General features: G+C 44.3%; 1 protein-coding gene across 3 annotated transcripts in view; it reads left to right on the plus strand.

Annotated features, from left to right (window-relative positions):
* Positions 1-12,877, plus strand: part of PARD3B (par-3 family cell polarity regulator beta) — a 765,403-nt gene that overhangs the window by 533,323 nt on the left and 219,203 nt on the right. For all 3 annotated transcript variants that reach the window (XM_090044807.1, XM_090044808.1, XM_090044806.1), the window contains exons 18-19: positions 6,146-6,352; positions 7,369-7,606. In XM_090044807.1, the coding sequence (XP_089900933.1) occupies positions 6,146-6,352; positions 7,369-7,606 (445 nt within the window). The remainder of the gene's footprint in view (positions 1-6,145; positions 6,353-7,368; positions 7,607-12,877) is intronic.

Below are 12,877 nucleotides of genomic sequence, written 5' to 3' on the forward strand. Positions count from 1 at the left end.
AAAGCCCCAGCCCTACTGCCGTTTGCCCCCCACCCAAAGCCCCCGCCCCCCAGCCTGGGCTCTGTGGCTGCCAGCAGCTACCCCAGCTCTGGGTAGCTGCTGGAGTCCAGGCTGCTCCCAGCAGGGCTTGCAGCATCCCAGCTGCCTGTTGGGAGCCAGCTGGCAACAGCTCCCCACAGTCGGGGCCAGCTGGGAGGCTGCAAACAGCTGTGCCGGACTCTGGGCTCCGGCATAGGCTCCACACCGGCGCATGCAGACACGCCTCGGAGCAGGCGGTAGGGGAGGGGCCTGAGGCTTGCCCTTCTGTCCTCCCCGAAGTGCTCGTGCAGTCACCACCAGCACAGAGCTGATGCCGGAGCTGTGGAGCCTGACGCAGCTGTTTGCAGCCTGCCCCCTGCTTGCTGCAGCTGCCCAGAGCCTGGGCTGGCCTCAAACAGCTGCGCCGAGCTCTGGAACCCTGCCATCACCTCCGTGCGGGAAGCAGGGGAGAGACCGGGGCTGTGCTGCCGCAGGCCTCTCCCCCACTGCCCACTCCGAGGCGCACCTGCATGCGCCGGTGCGAAGCTGATGCCAGAGCCTGGTGCAGCTGTTTGGAGCCTCCCGGCTGCAGCTGGCCTTGGCTCTGGGGAGATGCTGCCGGCTGGGATCCTGGGCTGCTTCCAGCAAGCAGCTGGGATGCTGCAAGCCCTGCTGGGAGCCGGGCTCCATCACTGGCAGCAGCTACCCGGAGCCAGGGCTGGCCATGGGATGGCAACCAAAATGGCCTCGCGTGCCATGCTCAGCACACGTGCCAGGGGTTGCCAACCTCTGCTGTAGTCCCTCAAGTGCTCAAACAGCATCATGCAGCTGCCCCCAAGTCTAAGTCCAGCTCCTTCAGTCCACAGTCCTGATTGACCAAGCCAGTGAGATCTCCAGCTCCAGCATGCACTCCTCTGTGTAGAGCTGACAGGTCCCATGTGTGTGCTGCTCTCTCTTCCCCTTACGCCAGCCTCAGGCTTCCTTTTCCTTTTTCCCTTGCCCCCCCCCAGCCTCTGGGGATTTCTGGGAGTTGTAGTCCAAATTAACAGCACAGTTCTGCAGATTGCCCCCTGGTTCCTCCTGCTGTTACACACATTACTTTCACATCACTATCCCTATGCACCCCAGGAATTCCTACACAGGATCAGGCCCTTCAAGCCCTGGGAGTGCCTGCCCAGTTTTCCCTACTTGCTGAGATGCCTCTGAAATCTTTGGGGTGCACCTTAGGGGTGCACAGGAAAAGTAAAGGTTTCCATTTTTACTGAGGCACACCCTAGAGATCCTGGGGACAGATCTCAGTAAGCAGGGAAAGCCATACAGGTGCTCCCTAGGCTCGAGGGTCCTGATCCTGCACAGAAATTCCTGGGCTGTGCAGGATCAGGCCTCTTGAGTCCCCAGATCCATGGAGGCTGAAGAATGTGGGCAGCTCCAGGATGCCAGTACTCTTCTGCCATGGAATAGACATCTGCCACTATATAGCAGCCCAAATCGATACCTCTTTCATCATGGCCACAGCATGTAGCTCTACAGGCGGTATGGACAGTTATTTGCTTAGCCTTTTTGCCACCATAAATCTTTCTGTGGTGGCACCAAGGCAATGAAGATTCATGTCTGTTTCGACCCATACTCAAAGCTTTAAACTTGTTAACTCAGATACCAGTCATAATATAGCTGCATCAGTCCAGAGGTCAGTGACTAGTGGTGCTGTGCTTTTTGCTACTATAGCTGTACCCATACTGTAGTGGAGATGCACCTTTGTTCTCTGTTTTAGTATTTACATTTGCACAGATTGTGTGACCTTTTCCAAACCCATTCTTAATACTGCTCCATTAATTACCTACTAGTGGTGCAGTTAGCACCTGCTTTCCTAGGGATTCAAAGCATTACCTCTCTATAACAGCTTTGCCATCCCTTGTCCAGAAAATAGTTCTAAGCCCATGGTCTCAACCTTTTTACGCTCAAGGCATCTTCTCATTAGACTCCCGGTTAGATTCAAGGCACTCCTCGGAAAATGACAGCTTTTAGTTTTCACTTGTTTTTTTGACTAGAGAAAGCTAATAGAGATTTTTTTTTCTGTTGCAAAGAACTGAGAATGTATTTAACACCATGGATTCCTATTTGAAATCTCTGGTTTTATTTTGTGAAACATGTTTGCATATCTAACAGCACTAACATTGTGGCATCCTGCAGCACCAGGGAACCCTGGTTTAGAACCACTGTCCGAAGTCTTGATCTGCTACATGGCCTGGATCCAGCTGAGGGGTTTTAGTTTAGCTGATGCAGAGCACTGTGCTGTCAGTGATTTAAAGCTGTATAGTGGCTTCCTGTCCAAAGCTAGCAATCAAAGCTGTTTTCTGACTGAAAAGCAGAAAAGCTTTTTCAATGCTGATCAGAGTGGCTTCCACTTTGCCTTTTCTTTTTGCAGTGATTATGCTTCCCTTGTCTGTTGTTTCTCACACTCAGCCTGAGACAGGTACCGCAGTGCCTTTTACTGATGTACACATCTTGAGTGATTTTAAGCACCTTTATGTTATATGCAAGTCATTGCTGTAAATCCATTTTAGCACTCACTAATTTGGCAATAATGGTAGTCTCCAGAATGGCAATTAATGAACAAAAGAAGGTTGCACTTCGTGACCTAGCAACCAGGTTTCCCTTAAACTGGTTTCTGTCTTTTTTTTTTTTTTAACTTCACGTCAAAGTCTGCAGGGAACGGCAGTGTAAATTGCTTTGTGTAGACTCTAGTGATGATTTTCCATTTGGTGCCATTTTCTTTCTTTTATAAGAATTCATTGATTACATTGTTTTATATCAGAAATTTCTAAACTCCAGAATTTTTAAAATAACAGCTTAGCATTTAGTCTGGCTTTTCTGTGATCACAGAAGCTCTTCATTAATGATAGTCAGTAAAGCTATATGTGAATTTTTTTGTCATCTGATTACTTCTGGTAGTATTTCCTATGGACATTGTTTCACATGAATTGTGAAACATATATTGTGTTTATTAGTGTATCTTGTGCTGAGGTCTTGGAATATACAGTCTTCTTTGTTTTTATCTTTATCATTTCCTTTTCCTGCTTTGTCATATAAAAATTAACTACAAACCAAAACGCTCTTTGGAATCAAGTCATAACTATACATTGTCTAGCTAAATTTCTCTCCTGTCAGAGTCGCAATCTTTATTCCAGTGACTTTGTTTTCCTTCTCACCTGTTGTTAGTGGACAGTAGGGCTGTGCAAAATGGCACCGTTCCACTTTGACTTGCGTTTCGACGGAGCAGTGTTTCATTTCAAATTTCATTTCGATTCGAAACCGCTGTTCCATTTCGTTTAGTCAAAACAGTTTTGCTGTTTTGACGCTGTTTGAGACGTTTCGCCCGTAGGTTATAATGGGGAAGCTTGAAACAGCCTATAACTTTGTCATTCTGGCCTAATTTGGATGCTACTTGCAGGCATGCTAGCCCCTTCTGAGGGTATGAAGCCTGCCAAGTTTCAAGGAGATAGGTGCAGGGGTTTGGGAGAAACTGCACCTCAAGCTGCAGACAAGCAAAACTCATGACATGGGTGACACTGTGCTAAGGCGCAGCAGGGTGAAAACTGCTGGTCTGCTAGGCCCTTCTGTGGCTACGAATCCTCCGAGCTGTCAAGGAGATCGGTGCAGGGGGAGTCTGAGTTCTAGGGCCCTGCACCTCTGGCTGCTGACAGGCAAAACTCGTGACATTGGTGGGTGGCACTGTGTGTGTGTGTTAAGGTGCACCCTCGTTCAACTGACACCAAGGCAGAAAGCAGGGCAGTTCAAACAATGCTGCCTTTTATGCAGTTTTTCCATCCCTCCCCCTCAGCACTGGGATTGGAAGGGACCTCAGGAAAGGATGACCATCACTGGCCAGCTACACAGTCAATAATGAGAGCACCTTTTTTTTCCCTTCCTCCTCCCTCTCCTTACTCTCGTTTGTTTCCCTGCAGGCAAACCCAGCTTGAGCTCCAAAACTCGAAATGTTTCAAAAATTTTGAAATGTTTCAGCTTGCCTCATTTCATTTCAAGCCTGTTTCAAGCTCTGTTTCATTTTGATTTTGTTGTTTTGAGCTTGAAATGAGTCAAAACAGCATTAAAATGAAACTGCCGGTGAAATTCTGCACAGTCCTAGGGGACAGGTGTGTATCATCATGGTGGGAGGTGTTCTTGGCTCCATGCTGTTCAGCATCTTTATCAACAATTTAGATGAGGATGTGGAAAGCACTCTGTCCAAGTTTACGGTTGATACTAAGTTATGGGGAAAAGTGGTCATGCTAGGGGATAGAGTACAGATCCAAGTGGACCTAGACAAGTTGGACAGGTGGGTGGAGCAGAACCAGATGCAGTTCAGTAAGGATAAATGCAGAGTGTTTCATCTGGGGAGAAGTAACAGCAACATAAATATAGGTTAGGAGGAGATGTTCTGGCCAGCATGATAGCCGAAAGGGACTTTGGGATTATGGTTGATCACAGAATGACCATGAGCCAACAGTGCAATGCTGTAGTCAACAGAGCTAATAGCATACTGGGATGCATTAGCTGATGTTGCGAGCAGGGCCAAGGAAGTGATACTTCCTCTCTACTCAGCACTGGTGAGGTCCCAGCTGGAGTACTGTGTCCAGTTCTGGGCACTGCACTTCAAAAAAAGACGTGGAGAATTTTGAAAGGGTCCAGGGAAGGGCCACAAGAATGATTAAGGGCCTGGAGGACAAAGCTTATGAGGACAGACTAAGCAATCTGGGACTCGTCAGGCTGGGGAAGAGAAGACTGAGGGGGAACTTGGTGGCCATCTGTAAGTATGTAAGGGATGAATTTCAGGAGCTGGGAGAAAAAATGTTCACTAGGGCACCCCACAGGAGGACAAGAAGCAAGGGCCATAAACTGTTAGAGGATGGCTTCAGTTTGGATGTAAGGAAGAACTTCTTTACAGTAAGAGTAACCAGAAGCTGGACTAAACTCTGCAAATAGGTGGTGCAATTCCCAACCTGACCTCAGCAGTATCAGAGCAGGGGGGTTGGATTCAATCTTTAGAGGTCCCTTCCAGCCCTTAATTTCTATGATTGTACAATATTATACAGAGACACTGTGAGTGTGTCTACATGTTGCCATATGTCAATGTTGCTACAGCGCTGTGCTTTGGCACAGTAATCACCCATATTGCACCATGCACATGGCACATGGTTAGATTTTGCTGCTACATCGCCATAGCAGCATGCTAAAAAGGGGGAGCGCACCCCTATGGCAACGTAGCTGCCAATCAGGTGTAGACCCATGTGATTGCTACATTGCCACAGTGCGCTCTATGGCAACATAACACATTGGTACATTGCTATAAGGCAGTGTGTAAATGTGTCCTGTTAATATTAGGTTCCCCTAAATATTCTGCCAGCTGGGAAGTGCATGTATTCACAGAGAAGGAAAGTGGAGGACTTGGAGGTTCTGTTTGCTTTCTCCCTTTTGTACAAAAATGCTTTCTCATGCTCATGAATGAAGGAAGTGGCAGCACCATGGGGCAAGGCAATTTATGTGTAGCAGTATTTTACTGGATATATTTATGCTTTGTTCCTGAAAAACCTGCTGAGCATATTGATAGCATGGCAGTGGTTAGCTTATATAAATTAAAGTGAAAAGCTGAGATAAGGTCTGGTAGGAGAACTGGTTATACCTTCCTGCAGGGAAATTTATTTTGAAAATATCTAGCTTTCTGTAAACCAACCCATTCCAAAAGCCAAAACATTTATATTTTGGATAAATGTATTTTTGTGGCATCTAATAATATGTTCTCTTAGAACAGAGGCCTTCAGCAGTGACAAGGGTTAGCATGATTACTGTTAAAATTACTAATATCATCCCAAGTTTGAAATTCCATTTTGGGCAGACTTGAAAAATTTGATACGAGAGAATGTATCCCGCAAGTGATGACTCACTCCTTACATAAATTCCCTGGAATTTCTACTGACGCAGGTTTACTTTGATATTATTTTATAAATAAATTGCTTGTGTGTTATTTCAAAGCTGCCAAGTGAAGGAATTGCAGAGTTAAACATGTATATGTACTAGTTTTATTTCTCTGTGTAATTTAAATGTAAACTTTTTACTCTTCGCTCTCCAGAATCTCCTGGCAAAGATTTTGGTCCAACTCTGGGTTTAAAAAAGTCCAGCTCACTGGAAAGCTTGCAGACTGCTGTGGCTGAAGTCAAGAAGAATGAGCTTCCTTTCCACAGACCTAGGCCTCACATGGTCCGCGGTCGAGGTTGTAACGAGAGTTTCAGAGCTGCCATTGACAAATCTTACGATGGACCTGAAGACGTAGAAGAGGGTATGCTGTTATATGTACTTGTTTAAGAAACATCCCTTTCTTAATTTAGGTTGAGGCTCTGTTCAGTAGAGCACTGAAGTCAACCAAGTGTTTCTTAAATCTTTGTCAAATCGAGTACAATCCAGGCCCAGCCTAATGTCTGTTGAAGTCAGTGGAAACTCTTTCATTGATTTCTTTGAGGCAAGGGGATGGATTAGGCCTCCTCATCCAGAAAGGTTTACTTACTTAATTCTACCTGCAGAGTAACTATTTTTCTTCATTATCCATCTTGATAATATCCGTTGGCATCTGCTTGCTTTTAAAGTAGTGATTCTCATCCTTTTCAATACTGCATCTCCCTTTTCCATATTGACACCATCTTGGAAACTCCTTCCATCAAGCAAAAATTTAACAGAAACTCTGTTCAGCAATATAGGAAGGGCAAAGTGCTTACAGCACCCTGGCACCTATTCATGGCACTGCCGCAGGGTCACAGCCTAGTGATTGAGGGCTTCTGCTTTATAGCACGAACTGTGGAATTCCTAAATAAAAGCTAGAGTAACTCTCTAACCAGTGACAAAAATTGTCTTTATATTCCTCTTACAGACATAAAAAATGGCCTGATCCTAAGGATTTATTCATTTTGTAATATAGTTAGGTTATATTAGTCCTCAGAGCCTCTTGTTGAAATAAGCTCTCACTGTTTGTGCCCCAGCGTGTGGGCTTTTCTTGAACGGATGAGGGTTAAGCCAGATTTCAAAAAGAATAGTGTTTTACCACATGTCAAGGTTTTTCATACCAGAAATAGTAACTAGAAAACAAGTAACTATAATAATTCTGATTTACAATACAGCCTTGGTTGAAATAACTAGTTATGTTTAGTCTACTTTTTAAATTATCCAATTAAATGATTGTGCACTGTGAATTATTGCAGTACTTTTCTACACAGATTCTGTATTTCACATGTTTGCGTTTTTGTGATCTGAAATGGCCCCTAACCATTCATATTGATTCTCTCTTTCTCTCTCTCTCTGCAGATGGTTTGTCTGATAAGAGCTCTCACTCTGGCCAGGAAGCCCAGAACTTTGAATCAGCACCTCAAGGGAATAATGACCTAGAAGATGTAGAAGGCAAGGCAAAGAAAGACAAAAAAAATAAAGAGAAAGAAAAAAAAAAAGAAAAGAGCAAGGGTAAAGTGAAAGAGAAGAAAAGGAAAGAAGACAATGAAGATCCAGAGAAGAAAACTAAGAAGAAGGGTTTTAGTGCCATGTTGAGGTACAGGTCTTTTATATAAAACACATTTTTTAAAAAATGTACCAGTGCTCATGACAGTAGGTAATATCCTGTTAAGTAGGTGGCAATCTGACAGACAAAAACAGTTTTGCTGCATTCAATTTGTTTTCTTTAAATCATGTAAAAAGAAAGCATCATCATATATTTACATTAAATTTTCAGGGGTAAGTTTGCTCTTTCATAATGTGCATGTTTTCCATATTCATCCCTTTCATTCATAGGCATCGGAGGGCTTAAGCATAGCATTAGGGAAATGGGTCCTTATAAGGATGGGACTGAACACACGCCACTATTCATGCCTGCACAAATGTTTCAGGCTACTGCAAGTTGGTTCCACTACACCTGCTCCAGCCTGAGAGCAGCAAATGGTGATAAGCCTGGAGCAACTGAGCCACTGTAAGTGGCATTAAATAATCATGGATAAGTTGGATGGACAACAGGAGGGTTGTTTTTGCATTCCTGGGGCAAAATTTCAGGCTAAAACCCAGGGTTTGCTCCCTGCTGAGCCAGCAGCCATCTCACTGAGCCACATACCCCCTGGCTTGTTTTCTTTGGCGGGGGGGTTTGGTGTCACATCTTAGCTGCCCAGTTGACCAGCTACGGAAGAAGAGCTTGGATAATTCCTAACCTCTGTCCTGCTGGTTAGAGTACTGGGATGACAAGTCGGAGAGATGAAGGTTAAAACCACTTCTGGGCAAGGCAGAAGTGAAGCTAGAACCCGAGTCTTGTACTTCTTGGGCAAGTGCCCTAACCAGTCGGTTATTGAGGTTAAAAATGGCAAGTCTTTCTCTTTCCCCACCCAGGCTACCTGTTTTCTATGGGTTTTTGTCCAACTACAATTCTGTGACTTATGCATGTACGTTGGGTGCGCATGCATAGCCACATAGGCACCTGGCCATCATGTAGCCTACTGCGCATGCTCAATAAACATTAATGGATGTATGCATCCACACTGCCTGTGTAATAGAGGGTAATAAAATTGTAAACTGTGTGTAAATGCCAAAAAGCTGCTTATATGGCAGGAAAACTGCCACATAGATCACAAAGGGTAATAGAATTCCACTCTTTGAGTTTAAGATGGGATATTTGGGTGAAACTTAATGGTCTGTGATATACAGGAGGTCAAACTAAATGATCCAATGGTCCTTCTGGCTTTAAACACTATGAAAAATTGAATTTTTGAGGGCTATCGGATGTTGTCTGGGGCATCCTGCAGGTCAGCCTCATGTAGATGTAAACCACTAGTGCATAGTTTAAATTTAAAGTACATTTATTGTAGCCTCAGAAATGTGACTGTCAGGCTTTTCAGAATAAATGTAATAGGGATATGTGAACTGCAGTTTTGTTTTCTTTTGATGGCATATGTATATAAACAAAGAGTATGTTTCCAAAGTGGTTTATGCAAGGATTTAGCTGGTTTTCTTCCATTTAATGTCAACAGAAACTAGTAAACTAGAATTTTTGTTGGATAGATTTTGAATTAACTGTGAAGGCACACTAGCATGCCTAATTTGCACATCTATCAAAAGTATCAGCGTGTACATAAATGCACAGCTATGCTTTCTATTTGTACTAATTATGCATACTAACCTGGTGGGCACTTACCTTTACATTTCACATATAGATTTGAGTTCAAATCAAACTTAAAATGTAAATAGAGACAAAACACTGCATAATTAGAATGCAGTTTCAGCATCTTTTTTCCTTGTATATCTTTAGCCTCAGAGCCACTCTTGTGCTCCTTTTTAACCCTTGAAAGCAAATAAAACTGTATGAATTGGAACTGGATTGCACATGAATCTGGCAAAAGCATAATTATTCTAGCTTATGCACCACCAACAGAACTGTTGACTGAGTTCCAAATGCAAAATCCTTATTACTATGGTGATGTATGAGCCAGAAAGCACATACCATTATGTCAGATCCGGGATCAAGTTTGTGCAGTTGGCAGTTAGAAAAATATGATATGAAATAATTGATAAACATGGAAATACAGGATTCCATTTTTACTGATTCACTTTTTGAAGTATAACAGCACTTCAGGGAAAAGTAATTCAGTTCTTTCCAGAGTATACATTTCACATTTGGGGCATATTTCTCATCTGAACTTTTCATGTGGTTAGTTTTTTGTTTTGATTAGGAAACTTCTTTTTAGATATCTATTACTAATGCTCTTATTATTATTCACCTGTTATAACACCAGATATGGACAGCTGAAAAATTGAATTCCTGTTCCAAATTTTTTACTGTCTAAATTATTTAATTACAAACTGTAGATGACAAAAATGTTAAGATGGAACAGAAAATGGGAAATATGTAGGAGAGGACAGTATAAATTTATGCTCACTTAAAAAGGTTTATAGATGATTGTGACAAGGGGGTCTCTAGGTCTAGATCTTGAGTTAGCCTGCCCACTGCCCTGACTCACCTGCCAGGACTTGAATATTACTCTGATATATTAAGCGGGAAGCTGCCCATTCACTACCCCAATGCCATGGATGCTATCCACAACTCTGAACCTTCCCTACACTGTGGCCCATGCCTCACAGAGGGCACCCATGTTGGTATTGCTCCCCAGTATGAGGCTGGGGCAAACTCAGTTCTTTGTTGGCCTCTTCCAGACATTCTCACTCATGCAGCCCCGCCTCTTGCGCTCTGCGCCCCTCGCACAGGTGCCCCTATCATACTGCCCATTACTGGGTCACTCCCTATTGTCCTTGCTCCCCATGAATGACCCCTTTGGCCTGTACTACTCACACTCTACCACTACTGCACAGCAACTTCAGATCACATGAGTTCACCTACTCTATATGGTGTCACCTTGTAGTGCTGCTGGGCTGCTTTTGCCCCTAGCCCCCGACTGGGCAACTAGTTTCCTGCTCTCACACTTGGGGTTGGCCCATGTACTGTCCTTCAAGCCACCCTCTGCAGCTGTACTCTGCACCCCACTATCACAGTCAGGTGCCCCAAATTACACCCTACTCTGTGCAGGCCCATACCACAACACTACCCGCTCTGGGGTCTCCAGGGTCTCACACCCCTGCTGGGCTCAGATGCCTCTCTGTTAGTGTGTCTGGCCCACACTGGTCTCCACACTCTCACAGTTACCCACCAGATGGTGGGTGCTGGGGGTAAGGCACCCCTACCTGTCTTTCATCAGGGGGAGTTACTGGTCTGGTATTTCTTAGGGGCTGCCAAAGACAGTCCTGCCAGACCCCCACTTCCCTAGCAGGGTGCAGTTTCAGGTCATGCCTAGGACCAGGAGCCTCCTACCATTCCCACGGCTCCTGCCCTTATCTCCAAGATGTTCCTCAAGCAGTAGCTCAGCCGGATGATGTTTCTCCCTCGGCAGCTGGCAGCAAAACTGCTGCCCGCCTATGTGAGCTGGGTCCTAAAATGGCTGCCCTAATCAAACACCTGCTGGCTGCCTGCTCCCAGCCCTTAAAGTGGCAGGCACCCAAAGGTGCACTGCCACAATGATCTTAATGAGTAATTGAGAGTTGAGGGGGTGAGTTCCCCTTATTCTTAATATTAGGGACATAATAGAGAATTTTTCTCCTGCAAAAGTTGTTTTTTGAGAAGAGTGGAAAGAGGATAAGGAAAAGTAATACACTGGGTCGGAAAGGGTGTTTCAAGGGAAGCATGAAAGCAGACATGGATCTGAGCAAGAAGAGTGTTTGAACAAATAAGAGTGAGATTTCCCCCCTTGGCTTGCAGTGAATTTGTGCTTCAAGTAATTTTGGATTGATTTTCAAAGGAGTCCAGTGGGGGTCAAAGGTAAACAGCTAATGTTGGGGAGAAAAATATACGGACAGCCTTGAAAAATAAGGACAGGAAGCTTATTTAAGAATGGGAAGCTACCAAAACCATTTTAGAAGATCCTGAATGTTGTCAAAACATCAGGTGCAAAGGGGGAGGTTAACGAGGAGAAGTTTGAATTGATTGGAGATGGGGGAGGTGAGGATCAGGATTGCCAGAGAGGGCAGAGTGATTAGAAGTTCTAATATGATTAAGATTTTTAGCAGCAGGGTTGGAAAGAAGCAGGCAGATGTTTATGGTCTTGCAGAGATAGATGTTGCATGATTTATTGGTAGAATATCTGTGGGAGAGGGAAGCTGAAGATGACAAAAAGTTGTGAAACTCTGCAACAGTGAAATGGGATGACAGTATATGATAGTTATATAATAAGAAGTGAGAAGAAGTTTTTGGAAAGAAAGGTTTTTTGGGTTTTGATGTGATGGATTGAATTTTAGCTGGCAGGAGGACTTGCCATCACAGATAATTTGAAATATAAAGATGAACAGAAAAGGAAAGGTTGGGTAAAGAAGTAAACCTGAGAGGCTCTATGCTAAACATGGCAGTTCTAGTTATGAGGTTGCCTATATAAAAGGTTAGAGTAACAAGAGGCCTAGGACAGAAGACCTAACCCTTTGGTAGACTGAAAGAGGGAGAAAGAACCAGCAGAAGAGAAACCTAAGGATCACAAGGAAAAAGTAGGAAGAGTACAAGTATATCTGCAAAGCACTGCTCATTGTCATGTGGATGTGTCAGAACTTGTTCTGAATGCTACCATGGTGTCAGAAGTAGTCACGTTAGCATGATACTCCACCTGAGCTAATTAATTGGTGAGAAATAGTGCTTCATAGTAATATGGCTATATTGCTTCTGGTACTGACCTAGCTCCAAATAATTATTTGTGGATATACCTGACCAGGAAAGCAGTTGTTGGAATTCCAAGAGAATTGTTAAAAAGTGGCAAGTATTCAGCCAAGTTTAAGGTCCTATATCTAGGAGGATGAGAATGGAGAAATAACCTTGATATCTGGTCAGGAAAAGGTCATTGATACCCATGATGCAAGTTATTTCATCCAGTTTGTCAGATTGCAGGAAATGAAGGAGATAGTGATGAGCTGTTTAGTAGGGCTGTGCAAAGCTTCGGGTGCTGATTTGATTTGGAGAAGATTCGGCCCAATTTGGTGGCTGAATCTCTGAATCTGAATCAAATCAGGGGACCAGTTAAAAGCTCTTCAAATTGATTTGGAAAAGATTCTGAGAGCTTCAGCAATTTGGGCAGCCCCGACTCGCTGCAGCCGGAAGCTAGACCCGGACTCCATGCTGGTAAGTAGGGGGTGTGGGAGAGGAGGCTGGAGGACAGGTGATAGGACCATGGAGGGACCCGCACCAGGCCCCATCTGCTGCTTGCTCTCCCAGCCCCCATAAGCACCCACTGACCCCTACCCGCTCCCCGAGCCC

This window comes from Crocodylus siamensis, chromosome 4 (genome assembly GCF_052110815.1).
Source record: "Crocodylus siamensis isolate JL-2025a chromosome 4, ASM5211081v1, whole genome shotgun sequence".
Classification (NCBI taxonomy): domain Eukaryota; kingdom Metazoa; phylum Chordata; order Crocodylia; family Crocodylidae; genus Crocodylus; species Crocodylus siamensis.